At 54.7% G+C, this 25,953-nt stretch overlaps 2 protein-coding genes across 4 annotated transcripts in view; both read left to right on the top strand.

The window, feature by feature from the left end:
- Window positions 1-89, top strand: part of LOC142929603 (1-phosphatidylinositol 4,5-bisphosphate phosphodiesterase beta-4-like) — a 10,997-nt gene extending 10,908 nt beyond the window's left edge. Inside the window, exon 5 of the mRNA XM_076071186.1 lies at window positions 61-89. Coding sequence (XP_075927301.1) covers window positions 61-89 — 29 coding nt within the window. The remainder of the gene's footprint in view (window positions 1-60) is intronic.
- Window positions 7-25,953, top strand: part of LOC116947653 (1-phosphatidylinositol 4,5-bisphosphate phosphodiesterase beta-4-like) — a 41,220-nt gene continuing 15,273 nt past the window's right edge. Inside the window, exons 1-15 of one of the 3 annotated variants that reach the window (XM_076070997.1) lie at window positions 7-612; window positions 3,083-3,164; window positions 5,531-5,631; window positions 8,486-8,540; window positions 11,363-11,471; window positions 11,794-12,004; window positions 13,246-13,339; window positions 13,518-13,597; window positions 14,768-14,852; window positions 15,782-15,872; window positions 16,691-16,780; window positions 17,159-17,259; window positions 19,511-19,543; window positions 23,782-23,923; window positions 24,984-25,068. In XM_076070997.1, coding sequence (XP_075927112.1) covers window positions 563-612; window positions 3,083-3,164; window positions 5,531-5,631; window positions 8,486-8,540; window positions 11,363-11,471; window positions 11,794-12,004; window positions 13,246-13,339; window positions 13,518-13,597; window positions 14,768-14,852; window positions 15,782-15,872; window positions 16,691-16,780; window positions 17,159-17,259; window positions 19,511-19,543; window positions 23,782-23,923; window positions 24,984-25,068 — 1,409 coding nt within the window. In that variant the 5' untranslated portion in view covers window positions 7-562. Of the gene's footprint in view, window positions 613-3,082; window positions 3,165-5,530; window positions 5,632-7,735; window positions 8,422-8,485; window positions 8,541-11,362; window positions 11,472-11,793; window positions 12,005-13,245; window positions 13,340-13,517; window positions 13,598-14,767; window positions 14,853-15,769; window positions 15,873-16,690; window positions 16,781-17,158; window positions 17,260-19,510; window positions 19,544-23,781; window positions 23,924-24,983; window positions 25,069-25,953 lie in introns of those variants that run through there. The other 2 variants (XM_076070996.1, XM_076070998.1) reach the window with 2 other exon arrangements.

Below are 25,953 nucleotides of genomic sequence, written 5' to 3'. Positions count from 1 at the left end.
AGGAGCTCACAGATCTTTGAAAGATCTGGACACAGTCCTATCGGTGAGCTCCTCCGGTAGGCGAGGCTGCGTTCGCTAAGATCATGTAGCTCGCATGCCCAGCCACCGCAAACCCAAGTAGCTTCTGTTTGGCCGGATAGAGGGGGCTAAACGGGAGTGGCACCGACACATCCTTCTGTACACACATCCTTCTGAGAAGGATGTGGAGTTGGTACCAGCAGTGTTAAGATCGGCCTCGATCTTCACACTGATGCTACTGAGGAGTTGGAGGCAGTCGCCCTCCAACTACAGCGGAGAGCAGAGGAGCGACGCTCACAACAACGAGCGGAGCGCCGGGTGAATGAAACACAGCGAGTTGCCACAGTAGGGGGCAAATCCGGTTCATCTCACAGTCATCTCAGCCAGTCACCCATGGCACCTGGGTCTGACCCGTCACCTGTGAGCGAGCCTTCGACATTTTCACCTCGTTTCAAAGTGCACCTACCCTGGCACAAGCGCTCCGGTGACGTCACCGGCGGTTGTTGTTGGACACGTGTTTGTGTGTGCGCGTGTGCGCAGCTGGATGAAGCTCTGCTTCCTCGTAAACCCGAGTGGAAAGATCCCCGTGCGAAGGTGTGCCCCCTTCTATACACCACTCAACATCACCCAGCATCATCAAACAGCGCTCAGCATCTACACTTTCAACATTAAACAACACCCGATCTCATCTATGTTCACATCAGCTAACATCATCAGCACCCAACATCACCAACATTACATCGCCCCACCTCATGACTATTCACATCAACTAACATCGTACATCATCTCCACCTCGCATCGCAAATGTAGCTCCTCGCATGAATAGCTGTTGATGCTGATGATATTAATGGTTGTGTTGATTGTGGTGGTGGTGGTTAACGATCATTGTCCGTGTCATGTTGCCGTGTAGACCGAGTGTGATTTACCAATTGTGACGAGTGTAATGTGATTATTGACTTAAAAGTCGAATGTGAGTGATGAGTGTGATGTGAGTGATGGGAGTGATGAGTATGATGAGTGTGATGTGAGTGATGGGAGTGATGTGAGTAATGATGAGTGTGATGTGAGCGATGGGAGTGACGTGAGTGATGTGAGTGATGTGAGTGATGAGTGTGATGTGGGTGATGAGTGTGATGTGAGTGATGAGTGTGATGTGAGTGATGGTAAGTGATGTGAGTGATGAGTGTGATGTGAGTGATGTGAGTAATGATGTGAGTGATGGGAGTGATGTGAGTGATGTGAGCGACGGGAGTGACGTGAGTGATGTGAGTGATGAGTGTGATGTGAGCGATGTGAGTGATGAGTGTGATGTGAGCGATGTGAGTGACGTGAGTGATGAGTGTGATGTGAGTAAGGATGAGTGTGACGTGAGTGATGTGAGTGACGTGAGTGATGAGTGTGATGTGAGTGACGTGAGTGATGTGAGTGACGTGAGTGATGAGTGTGATGTGAGTGATGTGAGTGATGTGAGTGATGTGAGCGACGGGAGTGACGTGAGTGATGTGAGTGATGAGTGTGATGTGAGTAATGATGAGTGTGACGTGAGTGATGTGAGTGACGTGAGTGATGTGAGTGATGGGAGTGATGTGAGTGACGTGAGTGATGTGAGTGATGATGAGTGTGATGTGAGCGATGGGAGTGATGTGAGTGACGTGAGTGATGGGAGTGACGTGAGTGATGTGAGTGATGATGAGTGTGATGTGAGCGATGGGAGTGATGTGAGTGACGTGAGTGAAGTGAGTGATGAGTGTGATGTGAGCGATGGGAGTGATGTGAGTGACGTGAGTGATGTGAGTGACGTGAGTGATGAGTGTGATGTGAGTGATGGGAGTGACGTGAGTGATGAGTGTGATGTGAGTAATGATGAGTGTGATGTGAGCGATGGGAGTGATGTGAGTAATGATGAGTGTGATGAGTGTGATGTGAGTGATGTGAGTGATGGGAGTGATGTGAGTGATGGGAGTGATGTGAGTGATGAGTGTGATGTGAGTAATGATGAGTGTGATGTGAGCGATGGGAGTGACGTGAGTGATGTGAGTGATGAGTATGATGAGTGTGATGTGAGTGATGGGAGTGATGTGAGTAATGATGAGTGTGATGTGAGCGATGGGAGTGGCGTGAGTGATGTGAGTGATGAGTGTGATGTGAGTGATGAGTGTGATGTGAGTGATGGTAAGTTGATGTGAGTGATGAGTGTGATGTGAGTGATGAGTGTGATGTGAGTGATGGTAAGTGATGTGAGTGATGAGTGTGATGTGGAGTGATGTGAGTGATGAGTGTGATGTGAGTGATGAGTGTGATGTGAGTAATGATGAGTGTGACGTGAGTGATGTGAGTGACGTGAGTGATGTGAGTGATGGGAGTGATGGTGAGTGACGTGAGTGATGTGAGTGATGATGAGTGTGATGTGAGTGATGATGAGTGTGATGTGAGCGATGGGAGTGATGTGAGTGACGTGAGTGATGGGAGTGATGTGAGTGATGTGAGTGATGATGAGTGTGATGTGAGCGATGGGAGTGATGTGAGTGACGTGAGTGATGAGTGTGATGTGAGCGATGGGAGTGATGTGAGTGATTAGTGTGATGTGAGTGATGGGAGTGATGTGAGTGATGGGAGTGATGAGTGTGATGTGAGCGATGGGAGTGATGAGAGTGACGTGAGTGATGTGAGTGATGTGAGCGATGGGAGTGGTGAGAGTGACGTGAGTGATGAGTGTGATGTGAGTGATGGAGTGACGTGAGTGATGAGTGTGATGTGAGTGATGGGAGTGATGTGAGTGATGAGAGTGACGTGAGTGATGTGAGTAATGATGAGTGTAATGTGAGTAATGATGAGTGTGATGTGAGCGATGGGAGTGACGTGAGTTACGTGAGTGATGAGTGTGATGTGAGTGACGTGAGTGATGTGAGTGATGGGAGTGACGTGAGTGACGGGAGTGACGTGAGTGATGAGTGTGATGTGAGTGACGTGAGTGATGAGTGTGATGTGAGTGATGAGTGTGACGTAAGTGATGAGTGTGATGTGAGTTACGTGAGTGATGGGAGAGTTTTCTCTCTGTTCCCAGTATCACGCGGACATTCGCATCTGGCCGCACAGAGAAGGGTGTGTTCCAAGCGCTCAAGGACCTGAACCTCCCCAGTGGCAAGGTGAGTGGATTCGCCCACTCGCCTGCGTCCTTGACGCTTAGGCGCGTGTTGGGCTGTACCACCGTGCAAGGGGTAGGTTGGTTTCAGGCCACATCCCATCAGCCGTAGCATCGGTTCAACAGAACCAAAATTCTGGACAGGTTTTGACATACATGCAACCGTATATAACAGAGAGAGAGAGGGCCTTTGCCTATAAAACAGCTGGCAGCTTACCAGCAAGCGAGCCTGGGCTCTGCTGACGAGACAATTGTCGAAGCCGGTCCAGAGTTTGCTCGTGTTGAACCAATGCTGCTGACAATGACGCACTCCCAGCAGGCCGTGGTGGCTAATGTGGGGCGCGTCAGTGGCGTGCCGAGCGACGGCTGTGGGAGGATAGAGGCCGTGGGGCAGTGCCGGATGAAGCAAAGTGCGGGCCTGTAGGATATGTGGTTATAAAGGGGCCATAAATAAATACACATAAATGTTAAAAACATTGTTTTTACTTGCGTAGTAAAGTAATTATATTTTTTCATTTGCTATACAGGCAGATAATACGACAAATCACTAACCTTAAACACCCAGTCGTTCATAAAAGTTGAAGGCAGTGTAGTACTATAGTCATAGAGAAAGTGCAGAATCACTGAGCCGAAATTGATAGCTTGAAAGCATTTAGCGCGGGGCCCTTGAAAGTGCGGGGCCCTTGAAAGTGCGGGGCCCGTAGCTACTACACACGTACCTGCTTGTGTAGCTACTACACGCGTAGTAGCTACACAAGCAGCTACACGTGTGTAGCTCCGTGTGTAGTATGCGTGTTTGTTCCACAGTGCTGACACGTGGCCCGGTTCGCCTCCTGCTACAGTTGCTCTCCGCCCGTTCTCTCGTTTAGTTCCATCTCCCCGTGGACGCCTTCGTAACGATTTGCGCTTTCGATTTATTCTGGAACGCGGCTGTTTTTGTCGCCTCTGCTCTGGCGAGATGTTAACTACCCGCCCGCTATACAGGAGGTCGTGGGTTCGATCCCGATCCTGACGCCTGCTGCATTATTGGAGTTTGCGTCTCTCTCCCCGGGTCCTCCGGTGCCTGCCTTCTCATTTAGAATGAACGCCACACGCGTTTCGAGTTATTTGGCTGCAGTAAATGTCTTGACTTGATAAGCGCCACTTCGCTGAGCTGTAATGTGTGATAGCCAGATGTGTGGCTCAGTGGGCCTTAACCGGTCAAATAAAACAATAGTTTATTTTAAATTTATTTCTATTTGCTTAATTGCCGTAATTCGTTATTGCTTTTTAGCCATTTTGATGATCCCGGGTCCCCTCTCGCGCGCGAGACTAATCGTGGACTCGCTCGCGCGGCGCGTTGAGTGTGAAGTTGAGTGTGACGTTGAGTGTGACGTTGAGTGTGAAGTTGAGTGTGAAGTTGAGTGTGAAGCGTGAGTGTGACGTTGAGTGTGACGTTGAGTGTGAAGTTGAGTGTGAAGTTGAGTGTGAAGTTGAGTGTGACGTTGAGTGTGAAGTTGAGTGTGAAGTTGAGTGTGACGTTGAGTGTGAAGTTGAGTGTGACGTTGAGTGTGAAGTTGAGTGTGACGTTGAGTGTGACGTTGAGTGTGAAGTTGAGTGTGAAGTTGAGTGTGATGTTGAGTGTGAAGTTGAGTGTGACGTTGAGTGTGAAGTTGAGTGTGAAGTTGAGTGTGACGTTGAGTGTGAAGTTGAGTGTGAAGTTGAGTGTGACGTTGAGTGTGAAGTTGAGTGTGACGTTGAGTGTGAAGTTGAGTGTGACGTTGAGTGTGACGTTGAGTGTGAAGTTGAGTGTGAAGTTGAGTGTGAAGTTGAGTGTGATGTTGAGTGTGACGTTGAGTGTGACGTTGAGTGTGAAGTTGAGTGTGAAGTTGAGTGTGAAGTTGAGTGTGAAGCGGCGCGGCCTCGTCCGGCCCTGGCGCCGTCCACCGCTTGCCAGGAGCCACGCTGCAGACAGGGCGAGCCGCTGGCTCGCAGCGCCCCCTGGCGGCAGCGCGGGAGAGCGCCCCTCCCTGAGAACCCACGTGGTTCGTCTCCCCCCCCTCTCCCTCCTCTCCCTCTCCCCCCCCTCCTTCCTCCCCCCTCTCCTCTCCTCTCCCTCCTCCCCCCTCTCCCCCCCTCCTTCCTCCCCCCTCTCCTTCCTCCCCCCTCTCTCCCTCCTCTCCCCCCTCTCCCTCCTCCCCCCTCTCCCCCCCCTCCTTCCTCCCCCCTCTCCCTCCTCCCCCCTCTCCCCCCTCTCCCCCCTCTCCCTCCTCCCCCCTCTCCCTCCTCCCCCCTCTCCTTCCTCCCCCCTCTCCCTCCTCCCCCCTCTCTCCCTCCTCCCCCCTCTCCCTCCTCCCCCCTCTCCCCCCCCCACTTTCTCCCCTCTTTTAGAACGAGGAGATTGAGGTGTCCGACTTCACGTTCGAGAAGTTCTACGACCTCTACCACATCATGTGTCCCCGCACAGACACCGACGAACTGTTCCAGCAACTGTGAGCCCATCCCTGCCCCCACTGCCCCCCAACGACTCTGCCCTCACCCCCCACCGCCCCCTCTCCTCCCACCGCCCTCACTCCCCCCACCGCCCTCACTCCCCCCCACCGTCCTCACTCCCCCCACCGCCCTCACTCCCCCCACCTCCCTCACTCCCCCCCACCGTCCTCACTCCCCCCACCGCCCTCACTCCCCCCACCGTCCTCACTCCCCCCACTGCCCTCACTGCCCACCCCTGCCCTCACTCCCCCCACTGCTCTCATTGTCCTCATTGTCCTCACTGTGGACTGCTGCTACCCCTGGGTCGCCAGCGTTTCCACAGCTGATCGCGTCTCTCCGTCCGCTCCCGGTGTAACCAGAACCGTGCAGTGACTGTGGGAGAGCTCAGCAGCACCACAACAGCAGCACCACAACAACAGCAGCAGCAGCACCACAACAACAGCAGTACAGCAGCAGCACCACAACAGCAGCAGCATCATAGCAGCAGCACCACAACAGCAGCAGCACCACAACAGCAGCACCACAGCAGCAGCAGCAGCAGCTCCATAGCAGCACCACAACAGCAGCAGCACCACAACAGCAGCAGCACCACAACAGCAGCAGCACCACAGCAGCAGCAGCAGCACCACAGCAGCACCACAGCAGCAGCACCACAGCAGCAGCAGCACCACAACAGCAGCACCACAACAGCAGCACCACAGCAGCAGCAGCACCAGCACAGCAGCAGCACCACAGCAGCAGCACACACAACAGCAGCACAACAGCAGCACAACAGCAGCAGCAGCACCATAGCAGCAGCATCACAACAGCAGCAACACAACAGCAGCAGCAGCAACAGATCTAAGTGCACATAAATTCCTGCCACCCGAGACACTGACGCCGATTCCTGTCTGGGTCAAACCCTGGACAGGTGGCAACCCTAGAGGGTGGCAATACTAGAGAGTGGCGACCTGGGCAGGTGGCAACCCTATAGGGTGGCGACCTGGGCAGGTGGCAATCCTAGAGAGTGGCAACTCTAGAGGGTGGCGACCTCGACAGGTGACAACCCTAGAGGGTGGCGACCTCGACAGGTGGCAACCCTAGAGGGTGGCGACCCTAGAGGGTGGCGACTTGGGCAGGTGGCAACCCTAGAGGGTGGCGACCCTAGAGGGTGGCGACCTCGACAGGTGGCAACCTCGGCAGGTGGCAACCCTAGAGGGTGGCGACCTGGGCAGGTGGCAACCCTAGAGGGTGGTAACCTGGACAGGCAGCGTGCCTGCAGGGTGGCGACCTGCAATGTGAAGCCAGGCCCAGCCAGCCTGAGCGGTCAGTCACTCAACTCGGTTGGCGAGGGGGCCGCAATGTCGAGAGCGATTTGGGTCGTGTGGCTGACCGCTCGGCGCGTGTTTTTTTTTTACACATCCCGTCAGCCACACGGCCTTCTGGGAGTGCATAATTTCAGCGGCAGTTGTTCAACACGAGACAATAAAATCTGGACCGGTTTCGACATTCGGTGTCTCGTCAGCAGAGCCGCGCCCACCTGCGCCAAATGCTGGTGTGCCGCCAGAGGGTCGTAGGCAAGGGGCCTCTCCGTTAGGTACGGGCTCTCGATGTCGAAACCCGTCCATAAAAGTTTTGCTTGTGTCGAACTGACGCTGCGGAAATGATACACTCCCAGGAGTCTATGCGGCTTATGGGATGTGTAAAAAAGACATCTGCATTTTTGTGTGGAGGGGACAGCGATGTGCAGGAGGCTACTGCCATCTGGCTACCCGGAGTCTCTGCAACAACGAGGGCCGCTGATTGCACTGTGTAACAAACACAACAATTACTCATTGTTTTTTTCGGTAAAGTCACGTATGTAGAAATACAATAAAATTATATTAAAACAAAAAACAATCATTGTATTTCTACATACGTGACTTTACCGAAAAAAACAATGGGTAATTTTATGCAGTCACGAACGCTTTAATACTTTATTAAACACAACAATTGTTCCTGGGTAGTAAGTGTTCAATTTAGACTTTTTGCTTTTATTATTTCCAATTTATTTTTATTTTAATCTTACGATTTATTTATTGTGGGTTTTTTGCTTTTTATTATTTTCCATTTATAATTTTTTGTATTTCTACATACGTGACTTTACCGAAAAAAACAATGGGTAATTTTATGCAGTCACGAACGCTTTAATACTTTATTAAACACAACAATTGTTCCTGGGTAGTAAGTGTTCAATTTAGACTTTTTGCTTTTATTATTTCCAATTTATTTTTATTTTAATCTTACGATTTATTTATTGTGGGGTTTTGCTTTTATTATTTTCCATTTATAATTTTAATTTTACATGTTTTTCTATTTACCTGACTTTACCGAAAGAACCAAGCATATAATGGTAAGTGTTATTTCCTAATTGCTTATGCCTGTGACCAGGATAGTGATATTTTAAAATGTACTTATTTTCAATGAGAACACGTGGTGTGCATTTGTGTCTTTCGTTCACATAAAGTCCTGGTCACAAAAGCAAAGTTTGTGGGGAATAATAATAGCCATTTTCTGTACTTCTGAGGCATAAGCAATTAGGAAATAACACTCACTATCCAGGAACAAAAATCGTGTTACATCGTCTTATTTCGCGTTGTGTGACACGCGGGGGGGGGGGGGGGGTGCAGTGGCACAGTGTGCCACTTGTGATTGGTGCGCTGTGTTGGGGATGCCTGTGCATGTTCATTGCCAACGAGTCGACGCAACGCTGCCGCTGCATGGGTCGTGATTGTTGCCGAGCGAGCACGTGGCGACGACCCTGACGAGAGGTGCGTGCTCCGCTTGGCGTGAGATTAACCCATAACCTGCCCCGTGTGTCACTTGTCTTTGCAGCAGCCGCGGCCAGCCTCATATAACCATAGATCAATTAGTCACCTTTCTTAACGAAGTAAGCCATCCCCTCCCTCCCTCCCTCTCTCCCCTCCCTCCATCCCTCCCTCCATCCCTCCCCTCCCCTCCCCTCTCCTCCCTCCCTCCTCTCCCCCTCTCTTCCCCTCCCTGCTCCCTGCCGCTCTTCTCTCGGGGCACTGCGCTGGGGACAGCATCGCTCCCATGACTCTCGGCAGACCACCACCACCACCACTGCCGCCGTGGCTAGGCCAGAACCTGCGCCAGAGTGGGGCCCGGGTGGAACCGCGATTATGAGTCGCGGTTTGGGTCCATGGACTCGTGGCTTTAATGGCCTGAAGGCAGGCCCAGGGCACAAAACGCCATGCGGCAAGCGACAGACAGCAGTCTCCAAGTTATAACGGCTGAGAGCATCGTCGTGAGGAAAATGAAGTTCATGTGCAACCCTCTAGTCTACCAAGGCTACAAAATCCACCTCGGGTTTTCTGGTGTCAGGTGACAACGCGTGCCGGTGGATTCGATGAGGAACAGGAATGACCTGGCAGTCGCTTCCCAAACATAGGCCCACCGACTCTCATAGAGGCACACAGTCTCACATAGAGACCCAAAGACTCTCATAGAAACTCAGAGACTCTCAGAGACCCAAGACTCACATACAGACCCACAGACTCTCATAGACCCACAGTATCACATACAGACCCACAGACTCTCATAGAGACCCACAAACTCACATAGAGACCCAAGACTCACATACGGACCCGCAGACTCTCATAGACCCACAGTATCACATACAGACCCACAGACTCGCATAGAGACCCATAGACTCACACAGAGACCCACAAACTCACATAGAGACCCTACAGACTCACATAGAGGCCCACGGAATTGCACAGAGACACATGGACTCACACAGTGACCCATATTGAGACCCACTGAGAAACTGGAAGGTGCTGGCAGTGGCTTCATCGCTGGCACTATCTCCAGCAGCAGGGCGCTCACAACTCCCCGGGGCAGCAGCTGTGTGGGAGCAGCGCTGGTATAGCAGCAGCGGCGGCCGCTCCGTGCCGTCGTGTTACAGCCATCGAAACCCCGGGGTGGATTTTTTTCCACCTCAAACTGGAGCCAGGAGCCACCTCTATAATAATAATAATAATGTGACAGTAATTATTATTATCATCGCCATCATCATCACCACCACACTGGTTGAGCTTCGCTGTGATGATTCGTGGCCCGGGTATCGTCAGTGGTGGTAATGCTGGTGCCGGTAATCGGATCGGCGTTGTAGTTGCTGCTGCTGCTGGAGCTCGTGGCACCGGTGGTGGTGGTGGTGATGGCTCTGCCACTCTTCTTGTGGAGCGATGGCGACACTAGACGCACGCTGCTGCCCCCTCTGTGCTTGCCCCCTCCCCGCTCGTGCATGCGCACGCGTGATTGTCTGTGCGAGCGGTGCGTGTGCATGTGTGGTTTAGTGTAGCAGTGGGCACGCTGCACTGCGAACACGGCGACCCGAGGTCGAGTCCCGCTCACGCCCCAACACCAGTGAGGATTGTCTGAACCGATGCTGCGCCTCCCCGAGGTCGACTCAGCCTCAAATGAGTACCTGGTGCGGTGTGTAAACATCGTCACTGGGGAGACGAAGGCGGCCAGGCGTGGTGCTGGCCACCCACCCCCTCGTGTGCCGTGCCGGCCTTCATAGGTGCTGCTCGCTAACAGCACTTGCCCCTACAGTCTGTTGAGGCTATACTGAGGGGAGGGTGTGTGCACCTGTGTGTGCCCGCTTGCACCCGTGATCCCATGTGACCGCACGCTGGGGGGTTATATTCTTCAGACGCACGTGCGTGTGTGACCTTTGCATGTGTCGTCGATTTGACCCCTGGCACACACGCACACACACTGGCGTGTAACACAAACGCACACTCATGTGCCACACACAAATTGGCGTGGTGCCATGCACACACGCTGGCATGCTACACACGCACATTCGTGTGCCACACACACTGGCGTGGTGCCACGCACACATGCAGTCTGCATCCTTTGCTAGCCTTATCTCTGGCTTGGCATGGGCGCTGGTACATTCTGCTATCCGTGCGTGGTTTTAGTCACGAGTGCTCGGCCCATATCGCGTCGTTCCACGTTGTGCAATGTGAGGGAGATGCCTCTGCGGTCGGTTTACATCAATACATAAAGGCGTTCCCTGAGTGGAATCTCCCATTAGTTGGCCCTGGGGTGGTTTACATTGTGTGTGACGCTTAACCGGTAACCGCGAGAAATGCCACGGTTTACCGGTTTCGCCACACGCGCAGAGATGCCTACAGCCACCGAAGTGACGATTTAATCGCCAGTTCAGCCGGGAAGCTGACGCCTCATTGTCCGCCGTTAATTATAATCGGTGACCGGTTCCTGACTTTCAGAACCGGTAATAGATTCAAAAGACGGTTACCATGTTTCCCGGTTATGCGTTTAACAAGTATACTTTCACACTGATTTACAACCAGAGCAAACACATCACCTAGGATATTTATTTCACGCGACCCACCTACCAACTGACCGCCGCGATTGCCACTGCCGCGCTGGAGTGAGGCTTCACCGCTAGGGGCTGGCACCTGCCAGTTCAAGAGACCGAGACCTTTACCACGTGCCGGGGTCCCCAGGCCACCCTCTCGCCGATCTCCTCCTCCACGCCGATAGCGCGCGGGACCACCTCGGGCTTCTGCTTGCCTCTTGCACGGCCTCACCGCGATCGCCGCACGCGCTGGCCAGGGTGCGTGGTCACATTGCGGCCGAGATGAGCGGGCGATGAGGGAATGATTGATGTCCTCTGCTTTCCGCCCTCCTCTTCTTCCCTCCCCGCTCGTCCCCCAGTACCAGCGTGATCCTCGGCTCAACGAGATCCTCTTCCCGTTCTACGACGCGAAGCGAGCCAGGCAGATCATCGAGGCTCACGAGAAGGACGAAGAGAACCGGAACCAAGGTGCGCAGTTGCGCCCAACACCGCCACCACCATCGCCACCTTTACAGCACACCAAAACCACTGCCACCAACACCACCGGCAAAAAAATAAAACAAAGATCTCGCGCACAGCCTTAACGGACTGCTGGGGCAAGTGCTATTAGCGAGCAGCACCTATGCAGGCTGGCACGGCACACGAGGCGACGGGTGGCCACCACGCCCGGCCGCTTTTGTCTCCCCAGTGGCGATGTTTACACACTGCACCAAGTACTCATTTGAGGTGAGTCGACCTCGGAGAGGCCCAGGACCGGTTCAGATAATCGCTGGCGTTGGGCTATGCGCAGGGAGGCTGTCGCGGGACGGGTTGTGCCGGTACCTGATGTCCGACGAGAACGCGCCGGTCTTCCTGGACCGCCTGGAGCTCTACCAGGACATGGAGCAGCCGCTCTCGCACTACTACGTCAACTCCTCGCACAACACCTACCTCATCGGCCGCCAGTTTGGGGGCAAGTCCTCGGTGGAGATGTACCGCCAGGTGCTGCTGGCCGGCTGCAGGTGAGGCCCCCGCCGCCCTCGCGCAGTCCGCGCGCGGTTTCGCCCGTCGGGACGCCCACGTTATCTCGACCCTCTCTGAGTTGGTCGGCCTAAAGTCTCCACGACAAAAATAGCCGCGGTCCTTTTTGAGCTGGTGGTCTGGACAAGGCTGAGAGAGCGCTTGCGTGCAATGCTGCACACCTGTGCATGCGTGTGGTTAAGTCCACGCGGGGCCAGGGTGACTTTCGTCTGCAATCTCTCTGATCCAGCAGCCGAGGCCTCCTGTCCAACCCCACAGGCAGCCTCCCACTTGCCTGCTGGTTCGTCTCGCCACGTTCTCCGCTACGACGCGAGTGCTGACGTCGTGTTGTGGCTTCCCGAGTTTTGTGGCCCACTTGGATCCACATCGGAGAGAGAGGACGGTCCTCGCCGATGGACATCTGCCAGTTCACAGGCATCGTTTCATGCAAGCCTGACCTCGCTCATGAGACACTGAATGTTGATACCGGGTCCAGGGTTTAGCTTGTGTTGAACCAAAGCTGCTGAAATCATGCATCGCTTCCAGAAGGCCGTGTGGCTGGTGGAGTAAAAAGATGTTTTACTTGGAGGAGCACTCGTGTTTGTTGTCCCCCCCCCCCCCCGCACCTCTGATTAGCACGGTTGCCTAAATATGGTGCAAATGAAATTCAACATGCATAGATACATGTGTGAAGGAAGCGTGTTGTCTGATTCGTTGTTACTCAGTGGAGGTCGCTTCTTCTCCACTGCTGCCCCCATAGTCTGGAACTCCCTTCCCCTAACCATCCGGGCAGTTGGCTCCATGCCCATGTTTAAGTGCAGGCTCCAAGACCTTGCTATTCTCCCTCTATATGTACAATACAAATCTCTCTGTAAATATCACAGTGTCACGCAGTGTTTGTGCAGCGTCTTGAGATGCAGTTGGGTTTAAAAATACATTCATGTGAGTTGTGTGTATGTTGAACTTCTTTCGCAACCATATGTAGCCAACCGTGTCAGTCGTTTGTCACGAGTTCCCGTTGCTCAAAACGAGCATCGAGGCATCGGTGCTCACCTCACGTTTACAGCACTGCAGAACTGGTGGTGAAATTTCCCAAGGGCAACCACTGCCGGGCTGAGTCACCCCACCCCAACAAGGCATTGAACTCGGAGCCGCTCCGACTCACAATCCCGCCGAGGTTGGCCCTCGCGTCTCCCGCGTTACTCCATGTCCCCACGTTACTCCGTGTTCCCCGTGCGCGCAGGTGTGTGGAGCTGGACTGCTGGGACGGCAAAGGGGAGGACCAGGAGCCGATCATCACGCACGGCAAGGCCATGTGCACCGACATCCTCTTCAAGGTGACAGCAGCCGCACACGAGCGGGCGAAGCGCCTCCATCCCATCACGGTCTCCGCGTACCCGGTCAGCCGCACGGAGTGGCTACATGGCCCCCGTGCTGTGTCCAAGCCGCACGCCCCGACGCCTCCCTCACCCCCATGTTGCTGCTGCTGCTGTGCCGTGTGTGTGGGGCCTCCAGGACGTGATCCAGGCCATCAAGGAGACGGCGTTTGTCACTTCCGACTACCCAGTCATCCTGTCCTTCGAGAACCACTGCTGGTAGCGGCCCCACCACCACTGCCACCACCACAGCCACCACCATTGCCGCCACGTCTCACACCACCCCACACCAACAACCGCCATTCGCCACTAAGTGGTGGTGACGTCAACACGGCGCTTGTGCCAGGCTATGTGCACTTTAAGGCCACGTGAAGTGTCGAACGCCTGCTGGCAGGAGGTCACGGTACAGACCCAGGTGCCATGAGTTGACTGAGATGACTATCCGATGCACCACCTGTGCCCCCTACTGTGCCAACTTCCTGTATTTTTAGCCACCACTGCTGCCACACACCACCTCTAACCACTGCACACTAAAGACAAAGATTCCCTGATAACCTTAATAGACCGTGGTGGCGAGTGCAGTTAGCAAGCACCCATGAAGGCCAGCATGACACACGAGGGAGTGGGTGGCCAACACCACGCCCAGCCGCTCTTTATCTTCCGTCTGGCGTTGTTTACGCACCGTGCAAGGTAATTATTTGAGGCTGAGCCGACCTAGGAGAGGCCCAGGACTAGTTCAGATAATCGCCACTGGTGTTGGTGGCCGTGAGCAGGAATCCAACTCGGATCACCGGGGTTTGTAGCGCGGCGCGCTAACCACCACTGCTTGCCACCACTACCAGCACCACCCACACACTTGTGTATGGTGGCTGTAGCGATGCACGGTGCCATTGACGGTCGGGGTTAGTAGCGAGTGACAACGAAGGGATTAATTTTTTTGGGTTAGGCCACGTAAGGATCTGGCCAAATGCGTTTTCGTAAAACCCTCCACCACCCGACACAGTCAAACAATGTCACGTGGACCAGATGTCTCGGAAAGGGTGGGCACACCCACGCGTTACACCGCACTTTACGGCACCACACGCCGCGACCCGCGGACAGACCGGCCCGCGGTGTAAACGTTAACGCCACTGCTGGGTGGGACAGGGCCGGAGGGGATTTGAGACTGAGCCACTTTGCCCTGCTGGTTGTTCCAACCGCCGCCTGAAACCGGAGTCGGTGTGGCTTTCCTGAGTGGGTTAAACAAAACATAGAAGTGGAGCATTCTTTTTTTTAAAAACAATTATCATTTGAAACGTGAAAGTGCGGAGAGGGGCCTTGGGGGGGGAGCGACGCAAGCGTGATCCGAGTGCGACCCCAGCTTGACCCGCGTGGCCCTGCCTCCTGCAGCAAGTCGCAGCAATACAAGATGGCGCGCTACTGCGAGGAGGTGTTCGGAGAACTGCTGCTCAAGCAGCCCCTGGAGAGCCACCGGGTGGGTGATCGTGTCGACGTCGTCGTCGTCATCGTCGCCGTCGTCATCACCATTGTCATCATCATCGTCGTCATCACCGTCGTCGTCATCATCACCGTCATCATCATCGCCACCATCGTCATTATCACCATCGTCATCATCATCGTCGTCATCACCATCGCCACCATCGTCATTACCATCGTCGTCATCACCATCGTCATCATCGCTGTGAGCGCCGTGCTGCGCACTCCACTCCCTTTTCCACCGATTGCCGCTCTCTCCCCGTCTCCTTCGCGTGATATCGAACGTGCGTCTCTCGTTACACTGCCACCTACTCTCTGTAACCACTCTCGCACGCCTCCTTACATTTCACCACTCGCCCACCCACCCCCGCCCCTGCTTTGCCCTTGACCACCCCTTTTAGAAGTCATCACCTCCAATCTGTTCCCCCCTGGACATCCGAGAGGCCACCACTTTCTTCATGTTAAAAGCGACTTCAAATGAATATGCCAAACGTTTAAAGGACCTCATTCACAGCCGCAACCTCAGGAGTCTGTCCCGGTTCTTACTAAAAAAAATACCAGCTGTTAAAACCCGGATTGGCGACGCGTCCTTCCACACTGCTGCTGCTGCTGTGTCCGTCTGGGTGTCGTGCGCGCTGCACTTCAAACCCGGCGACCCAAGTTCAATTCCCGCTCATGGCCAACACCAGTGACGATTACCTTAACCGATCCTGGGCCTCCCCTAGGTCGACTCAGCCTCAAATGAGTACCTGGTGCGGTGTGTAAACATCGCCACTCGGGAGACAAATGCCGCCGGGCGTGGTGCTGGCCGCCCACTCCCTCGTGTGCCGTTTCGGCCTTAGGCGCTCACTAACAGCACTTGCCCCAACAGTTAAGGCTATACGAGGGGTCTTTGTCTTTGTTTGTCTTTGTGAGCACCGATTGAAGCTGGAGCCGGGGAAGCCGCTTCCTTCTCCTAGTGACCTGAGGCGGAAGATCTTGATCAAGAACAAACGCCTCAAACCGGAGGTGGAGCAGAGTAAGCGAGCAGCAGACACAGCGGCCACCTCAGACACCGCAACCTCAGCCACCTCAGCCACCACAGCCACCACAGCCACCACAGCCACCACAGCCACCCCAACCACCACAGCCACCACAGCCACCCCAACCACCACAGCCACCCCAACCACCACAGCCACCACAGCCACCTCAGCCACCACAGCCACCGCAGCCACCGCAGCCACCACAGCCACCACAGCAACCACAGCCACCCCAACCACCACAGCCACCCCAACCACCACAGCCACCACAGCCACCTCAGCCACCACAGCCACCCCAACCACCACAGCCACCACAGCCACCACAGCCACCTCAGCCACCACAGCCACCACAGCAACCACAGCCACCCCAACCACCACAGCCACCCCAACCACCACAGCCACCACAGCCACCTCAGCCACCACAGCCACCCCAACCACCACAGCCACCACAGCCACCACAGCCACCACAGCCACCCCAACCACCACAGCCACCCCAACCACCACAGCCACCCCAACCACCACAGTCACCACAGCCACCACAGCCACCTCAGCCACCGCAGCCACCACAGCACACGCGTGCCTCTTGACACCGCAGCCGCCTGAGCTAGAGCAGTTGTTGTTAATGGTTGTTAATGGTTGTTGATGGTTGTTGATGGTTGTTGATGGTTGTTGATGGCTGTTGATGGCTGTTGATGGTTGTTGATGGTTGTTGATGGTTGTTGATGGTTGTTGATGGTTGTTGATGGTTGTTGATGGTTGTCGATGGTTGTCGATGGTTGTCGATGGCTGTTGATGGTTGTTGTGCGTGTGGCTACAGAGCAGCTGGAGGCGTTTCGCCGGCTCACCGAGGGCGGCGAGCCGCCTGCCGAGATCCTCGCGGAGCTCAACGAGGAGGAGACCGACACCGGTAGCCCCACGTAACCCCCCACGCTGACCCCTCACGCCGACCCCTCACGCCGACCCCTCATGCCGACCCCACACGCCGACCCCTCACGCCGACCCCCCACGCCGACCCCCCATGCCGACCCCCCAGGCCAACCCCCCACGTAACCCCCCACGCTGACCCCTCACGCCGACCCCTCACGCCGACCCCTCACTGTGACGGTGTGCCGTGGTTACGGTGTAACATGGTGATGGTATGACGTGGTAATGGTGTACCGTGGTGACGGTGTGCCATGGTGACGGTGTACCCTGGTAATAGTATGAGGTGGTGACGGTGTGACGGTGTGCTGTGGCGACGGTATGACGTGGTAACGGTGCGCCGTGACGTTGGTGCGATGTGCAGTGGAGCCGGAGGAGGAGTCGTGCTTGGAGGCGAGCGACCTGTCGCCTGACGAGAGGGAGAAGCTGCCCCACAGCGTCAGCATCAAGAGCATGAGCAAGAAGGTGACCTCTCGGCACCTCACCTTGCTGCTGCTGCTGCGACGGTCATTATGATCGCTCTGCTTGTTTAACCCGGGGAAAGCCTCACCGAGCCTCAAGACTCTTTTTCAGGAGGGTCCTGCAGGTTTTTACAGTGACGTCGTTGCTGCTGCGTGTGTCTGTGTGTGTCTGTGTGTGTCTGTGTGTGTCTGTGTGTGTGTCTGTGTGTGTCTGTGTGTGTCTGTGTGTGTGTGTGTGTCTGTGTGTGTCTGTGTGTGTCCGTGTGTGTCTGTGTGTGTCTGGGTCTGTGTGTGTCTGTGTGTGTCTGCGTGTGTCTGTGTGTGTCTGGGTGTGTCTGCGTGTCCGTGTGTGTCTGTGTGTGTCTGTGTGTGTCTGTGTGTGTGTGTGTGTCTGTGTGTGTGTCTGTGTGTCTGTGTGTGTCTGTGTGTGTCTGTGTGTGTCTGCGTGTGTCTGTGTGTGTCTGTGTGTGTCTGTGTGTGTCTGTGTGTGTCTGTGTGTGTGTGTCTGTGTGTGTGTGTGTGTCTGTGTGTGTCTGCGTGTGTCTGCGTGTGTCTGCGTGTGTCTGCGTGTGTGTCTGTGTGTGTGTGTCTGTGTGTGTCTGTGTGTGTCTGTGTGTGTCTGTGTGGGTCTGTGTGTCTGTGTGTGTCTGTGTGTGTCTGCGTGTGTCTGCGTGTGTCTGCGTGTGTCTGCGTATGTCTGTGTGTCTGTGTGTGTCTGTGTGTGTCTGCGTGTGTCTGCGTGTGTCTGTGTGTGTCTGTGTGTGTCTGCGTGTGTCTGCGTGTGTCTGCGTGTGTCTGCGTGTGTGTCTGTGTGTCTGTGTGTGTGTCTGTGTGTCTGTGTGTGTGTCTGTGTGTGTCTGTGTGTGTCTGTGTGTGTGTCTGTGTGTGTGTCTGTGTGTGTCTGCGTTTGTCTGCGTGTGTCTGTGTGTGTCTGTGTGTGTCTGTGTGTGTCTGTGTGTGTCCGTGTGTGTCTGTGTGTGTCCGTGTGCATGATCCCAATCAGGTGATTTTCAGGTCGTTTTTCAGCATTGGGATTCGGCTTCGCCAATACCAGTTGCGTGGTTCAGGTTTTGTTTTCAATCATGGGAGGACACCGGAGAGCCTGCAGAAAGCCGATGCAGAATGGGGGGGGGGGAGTGGGGGATATATAAACTCTATACAGAGAGGCGCCCGAATCGGGAATGGAACCCAGGTGCTTCTGGGTGTGAGGCGCAAGCGTCAACCACTGCATTGCCGCCCCGCTGCCACGTGTAACGTAAATGCTAGCGCAGTTAAAATATTGCTCACGCGGTGCAATGGCCATGTAGCGCGAGCTCCCGCGGAGTGACCGCCCGCTGCTCGCTGAGCACTGAGGCAGCGGTGCTCCTCTCCCGCCGTGCACAGCCCTGCCGAGCCGGGCGGGGGAAGTTTCGCTGACCCGGAAAGGACGATGGGGCCGAGTCAACCCCCAATCAGGAGTCGAACTCGGCGAACCTTCCGATTGCGAACCGCTAGCTCCACCGCTGAGCCTCCTCCAGAGTAGAGGGGAGCCGCAAGACGCCTACGTGCATGCTGGGGCAGAGGTCACAGGTCGCACGCCGTGGAATCGGACTCGCCAAGGGATGGACGCGAGCGCGAGCGTCGCTCGTCCTGCATCGCCAGGCACACGGCCAGTGCCGGATTAAGCTAGTGCGGGGCCTGTAGCATATGTTGTTATGAAGGGGCCCTGAATAAAAAAAATATGCAAACACATAAATGTTTAACTTGCACAGTAAAGTAATTGTATTTTTTCATTTGCTGTGCAGCCAGATAATACGATAAACCGCTAACCTTAAACACCCGGTTGTTCTTAAAAGTTGAAGGCAGTGTAGTATTTATATTCTTAGTTCTTTCGGTAAAGTCACGTTGAAGGGAAACAACTAAATAATAAAATATATATAAAACAATAAAAATTCTCACGACGTTTCGACCATAACACAAACGGTCGTCTTCAGGTGTGTTGGTTTGCATAAATTTGTAGCACTATAGTAATAGAGCAAGTGCAGAATCACTGAACCGGAATTGATATCTTGAAAGCATTTAGCGCGGGGCCCTTGAAAGTGCGGGGCCGTAGCATTTGTAGCTACTACATGTGTAGCTACATATGTAGCTACTACATATGTAGCTACTTGTGCTACTGGGATAATCCGGCACTGCACACGACTCAGGGGAGGATGACACCGCACACCGACCGCTTCCCCAACGCTCTGAATCCCCCTGTTGTTGTTCCTCCACAGGCCGGCGAGGAACCCGACCCGGTCCAAAAGAAGGTGAATGTCTTGTAGTCCTCATTACATCCACGTTGACTCGGCCAGTCACTCTTTCTGCCAGTCACTCACTCAGCCAGTCACTCACTCTGCCAGTCACTCACTCTGCTAGTCACTCACTCAGCCAGTCACTCACTCTGCCAGTCAGTCACTCACTCACTCACTCAGCCAGTAACTCACTCAGCCAGTCACTCACTCTGCCAGTCGGTCAGTCACTCACTCTACCAGTCACTTACTCAGCCAGTAACTCACTCAGCCAGTCGCTCACTCACTCTTCCAGTCAGTCAGTCACTCACTCTGCCAGTCACTCACTCAGCCAGTAACTCACTCAGCCAGTAACTCACTCAGCCAGTCACTCACTCTGCCAGTCAGTCAGTCAGTCACTCACTCTACCAGTCACTCACTCTGCCAGTCACTCACTCAGCCAGTCACTCACTCTGCCAGTCAGTCACTCACTCTGCCAGTCACTCACTCAGCCAGTAACTCACTCAGCCAGTCACTCACTCTACCAGTCACTCACTCTGCCAGTCACTCACTCAACCAGTCACTCACTCTGCCAGTCAGTCACTCACTCACTCTGCCAGTCACTCACTCAGCCAGTAACTCACTCAGCCAGTCACTCACTCTGCCAGTCAGTCAGTCACTCACTCTACCAGTCACTTACTCAGCCAGTAACTCACTCAGCCAATCAGTCAGTCACTCACTCTGCCAGTCACTCACTCAGCCAGTCACTCACTCAGCGAGTAACTCATTCTGCCAGTAACTCTCTCTGCCAGTCAGTCACTCACTCTGCCAGTCACTCACTCAGCCAGTCACTCACTCAGCGAGTAACTCACTCTGCCAGTCACTCACTATGCCAGTCAGTCACTCACTCTGCCAGTCACTCACTCTGCCAGTCAGTCAGTCACTCACTCAACCAGTAACTCACTCAGCCAGTAACTCACTCAGCCAGTCACTCACTCTGCCAGTCACTCACTCAGCCAGTAACTCACTCAGCCAGTCACTCACTCTGCCAGTCAGTCAGTCACTCACTCTGCCAGTCAGTCAGTCACTCACTCTGCCAGTCACTCGCTCAGCCAGTCACTCACTCAGCCAGTCACTCACTCTGCCAGTCAGTCAGTCACTCACTCTGCCAGTCACTCACTCTGCCAGTCACTCACTCTGCCAGTCACTCACTCAGCCAGTAACTCACTCAGCCAGTCACTCACTCTACCAGTCACTTACTCAGCCAGTAACTCACTCACTCTTCCTGTCAGTCAGTCACTCACTCTGCCAGTCACTCACTCAGCCAGTCACTCACTCAGCGAGTATATCACTCTGCCAGTCACTCACTATGCCAGTCAGTCAGTCACTCACTCTGCCAGTCACTCACTCTGCCAGTCAATCAGTCACTCACTCAACCAGTAACTCACTCAGCCAGTAACTCACTCAGCCAGTCACTCACTCTGCCAGTCAGTCAGTCACTCACTCTGCCAGTCACTCGCTCAGCCAGTCACTCACTCTGCCAGTCAGTCAGTCACTCACTCTGCCAGTCACTCACTCTGCCAGTCAGTCAGTCACTCACTCTGCCAGTCACTCGCTCAGCCAGTCACTCACTCTGCCAGTCAGTCACTCACTCTGCCAGTCACTCACTCAGCCAGTAACTCACTCAGCCAGTCACTCACTCTGCCAGTCAGTCAGTTACTCACTCTACCAGTCACTTACTCAGCCAGTAACTCACTCAGCCAATCAGTCAGTCACTCACTCTGCCACTCACTCACTCAGTCAGTAACTCACTCAGCCAGTCACTCACTCTGCCAGTCAGTCACTCACTCACTCTGCCAGTCACTCGCTCAGCCAGTCACTCACTCTGCCAGTCAGTCAGTCACTCACTCTGCCAGTCACTCACTCTGCCAGTCACTCAATCTGCCAGTCACTCACTCAGCCAGTAACTCACTCAGCCAGTCACTCACTCTGCCAGTCAGTCAGTCACTCACTCTACCAGTCACTTACTCAGCCAGTAACTCACTCACTCTTCCAGTCAGTCAGTCACTCACTTTGCCAGTTACTCACTCTGCCAGTCACTCACTCAGCCAGTAACTCACTCAGCCAGTCACTCACTCTGCCAGTCAGTCACTCACTCTGCCAGTCACTCACTCAGCCAGTCACTCACTCAGCGAGTATATCACTCTGCCAGTAACTCACTATGCCAGTCAGTCAGTCACTCACTCTGCCAGTCACTCGCTCAGCCAGTAACTCACTCAGCCAATCAGTCAGTCACTCACTCTGCCACTCACTCACTCAGTCAGTAACTCACTCAGCCAGTCACTCACTCTGCCAGTCAGTCAGTCACTCACTCTGCCAGTCACTCGCTCAGCCAGTCACTCACTCTGCCAGTCACTCACTCAGCCAGTAACTCACTCAGCCAGTCACTCACTCTGCCAGTCAGTCAGTCACTCACTCTGCCAGTCACTCACTCTGCCAGTCACTCACTCTGCCAGTCACTCACTCAGCCAGTAACTCACTCAGCCAGTCACTCACTCTGCCAGTCAGTCAGTCACTCACTCTACCAGTCACTTACTCAGCCAGTAACTCACTCACTCTTCCAGTCAGTCAGTCACTCACTCTGCCAGTCACTCACTCTGCCAGTCACTCACTCAGCCAGTAACTCACTCAGCCAGTCACTCACTCTGCCAGTAAGTCAGTCACTCACTCTACCAGTCACTTACTCAGCCAGTAACTCACTCACTCTTCCAGTCAGTCACTCACTCACTCTGCCAGTCACTCACTCAGCCAGTAACTCACTCAGCCAGTCACTCACTCTGCCAGTCAGTCAGTCACTCACTCTGCTCAGCCAGTCACTCACTCTGCCAGTCAGTCACTCACTCTGTCAGTCACTCACTCAGCCAGTAACTCACTCAGCCAGTCACTCACTCTGCCAGTCAGTCAGTTACTCACTCTGCCAGTCACTCGCTCAGCCAGTAACTCACTCAGCCAATCAGTCAGTCACTCACTCTGCCACTCACTCACTCAGTCAGTAACACACTCAGCCAGTCACTCACTCTGCCAGTCAGTCAGTCACTCACTCTGCCAGTCACTCGCTCAGCCAGTCACTCACTCTGCCAGTCACTCACTCAGCCAGTAACTCACTCAGCCAGTCACTCACTCTGCCAGTCAGTCAGTCACTCACTCTGCCAGTCACTCACTCTGCCAGTCACTCACTCTGCCAGTCACTCACTCAGCCAGTAACTCACTCAGCCAGTCACTCACTCTGCCAGTCAGTCAGTCACTCACTCTACCAGTCACTTACTCAGCCAGTAACTCACTCACTCTTCCAGTCAGTCAGTCACTCACTCTGCCAGTCACTCACTCTGCCAGTCACTCACTCAGCCAGTAACTCACTCAGCCAGTCACTCACTCTGCCAGTAAGTCAGTCACTCACTCTACCAGTCACTTACTCAGCCAGTAACTCACTCACTCTTCCAGTCAGTCACTCACTCACTCTGCCAGTCACTCACTCAGCCAGTAACTCACTCAGCCAGTCACTCACTCTGCCAGTCAGTCAGTCACTCACTCTGCCAGTCACTCACTCTGCCAGTCACTCACTCTGCCAGTCACTCACTCAGCGAGTTACTCACTCTGCCAGTCACTCCCTCTGCCAGTCACTCAGTCACTCACTCTGCCAGTCACTCGCTCAGCCAGTAACTCACTCAGCCAATCAGTCCGTCACTCACTTTGCCAGTCACGCACTCAGCCAGTCACTCACTCACTCTTCCAGTTAGTCACTCACTCTGCCAGTCACTCACTCAGCCAGTCACTCACTCTGCCAGTCACTCACTCAGCCAGTCACTCACTCTCCCAGTCAGTCAGTCAGTCACTCACTCTGCTAGGCACTCACTCTGCCAGTAACTCACTCTGCCAGTCACTCCCTCTGCCAGTCAGTCAGTCACTCACTCTGCCAGTCACTCACTCAGCCAGTAACTCACTCAGCCAATCAGTCAGTCACTCACTTTGCCAGTCACGCACTCAGCCAGTCACTCACTCACTCTTCCAGTCAGTCAAGTTAGTCAGTCAATCAGTCACTCACTATGCCAGTGACTCAGTCGGTCACTCACTCACTCTGCCAGTAATTCACTCAGCCACTCTGCCAGTAACTCACTCTGCTAGTGATTCACTGAGCCAGTTGCTGGCAGTGCCTGGTGGATGTGCTTCAGTGCGTGGTGAGTGTGCAGCAGTGCGTGTTGCTGTGTGCGGCGGTGCAGGACAGCACGTCGGTGGAGAGTGAGGATGCCTGGGTGTCGGCCTACAAGTACACGGGCGGCACCACCAACATCCATCCCTACCTCTCCGCCCTGGTCAACTACGCACAGCCTGTCAAGTTCCAGAACTTCGTCGTTGCAGAGGGTATCACCACCCTCACCACCCTCACCACAGATCACTCACCACCCTCACCACCCTCACCACAGAGCACTCACCACCCTCACCACCCTCACCACAGACCACTCACCACCCTCACCACCCTCACCACCCTCACCACAGAGCACTCACCACCCTCACCACCCTCACCACAGAGCACTTACCACCCTCACCACCCTCACCACCCTCACCACAGACCACTCACCACCCTCACCACCCTCACCACCCTCACCACAGATCACTCACCACAGAGCACTCACCACCCTCACCACCCTCACCACAGATCACTCACCACCCTCACCACCCTCAGCACAAACCAGTGACCACCCTCACCACCCTCACCACCCTCACCACAGATCACTCACCACCCTCACCACCCTCAGCACAGACCAGTGACCATCCTCACCACCCTCACCACAGAGCACTCACCACCCTCACCACCCTCACCACAGATCACTCACCACCCTCACCACAGAACACTCACCACCCTCACCACCCTCACCACAGAACACTCACCACCCTCACCACCCTCACCACAGATCACTCACCACCCTCACCACAGAACACTCACCACCCTCACCACCCTCACCACAGAACACTCACCACCCTCACCACCCTCACCACAGATCACTCACCACAGAGCACTCACCACCCTCACCACCCTCACCACAGATCACTCACCACCCTCAGCACAGACCAGTGACCACCCTCACCACCCTCACCACAGATCACTCACCACCCTCACCACAGAACCCTCACCACAGAACCCTCACCACCCTCACCACCCTCACCACGGAGGACTCACCACCCTCACCACAGAACACTCACCACCCTCACCACCCTCACCACAGAACCCTCACCACCCTCACCACAGATCACTCACCACAGAGCCCTCACCACCCTCACCACAGAGCACTCACCACCCTCACCACCCTCAGCACAGAACCCTCACCACCCTCACCACCCTCACCACCCTCACCACCCTCACCACGGAGGACTCACCACGGGTGGCCGTGTCTGTGTGGCGTGCTGCTCTGTGTGTCACCAGAGAGGAACATCCACTACAACATGTCCTCCTTCAACGAGTCCGTGGGCCTCGGATACCTCAAAACCGGCGCCATCGAACTCGTCAAGTATCCTCCCCCTACGCCGGCACCACGCCGGTACCACACCGGTACCACACCGGCACCGCGCCGGCACCACGCCGGCACCACGCACCGGGGAGACAAAGGCGGATGGGCGGGAGGCCCCAAGTCCACTCTGCCACCCGCCATGCACCTCTGATGAGCGCGGTTAGCTATGCTTACGCAACGTACACAGGTACACCTGTGTACCTGTGTACGCGCGTACCTGTGTACCTGTGTACGCGCGTACCTGTGTACCTGTGTACGCGTGTACCTGTGTACCTGTGTACGCGTGTACCTGTGTACGTGCGTACCTGTGTACCTACGCGCATACCTGTGTACCTGTGTACACGCGTACCTGTGTATCTGTGTACCTGTGTACGCGTGTAACTGTGTACCTGTGTACGCGTGTATATGTGTACCTGTGTACGCGTGTAACTGTGTACCTGTGTACGCGCGTACCTGTGTACCTACGCGCATACCTGTGTACCTGTGTACGCGCGTACCTGTGTACCTGTGTACCTGTGTACGCGCGTACACAGGTACACAGGTACACACGTACGTGTCGTGGTTAGCGGAGGGTGGAGGGCGCTTGCTCGCTTTGAATTTGAACGCAAGTTAGTGAGCGCAGGCCCAGAGGCCCCGGAAACAGCAAGCGGCCAGCAACACACGGCAACACACCCAGCCATACACAGGCACACACAGAATGGGTGAGTGAATGAATAGGTTATTGAGCGAGTGGGTGAGTGAGTGAATGGGTTATTGAGTGAATGAGTGAGCGAGTGGGTGAGTGAGTGAATGGGTTAGTCTACGGATGGGTAAGTGTATGGGTGAGTCAGCGAGTGGGTGAGTGAGTGAATGGGTTATTGAGCGAGTGGGTGAGTGAGTGAATGG

Source organism: Petromyzon marinus, chromosome 31 (genome assembly GCF_048934315.1).
Source record: "Petromyzon marinus isolate PM22_M1 ecotype Great Lakes invasive population chromosome 31, UKy_Petmar_22M1.pri1.0, whole genome shotgun sequence".
NCBI classification, from domain to species: Eukaryota; Metazoa; Chordata; class Hyperoartia; order Petromyzontiformes; family Petromyzontidae; genus Petromyzon; species Petromyzon marinus.
Note: the sequence above shows the minus strand (reverse complement) of the source record. Positions and strands in the feature narration are given on the sequence as shown.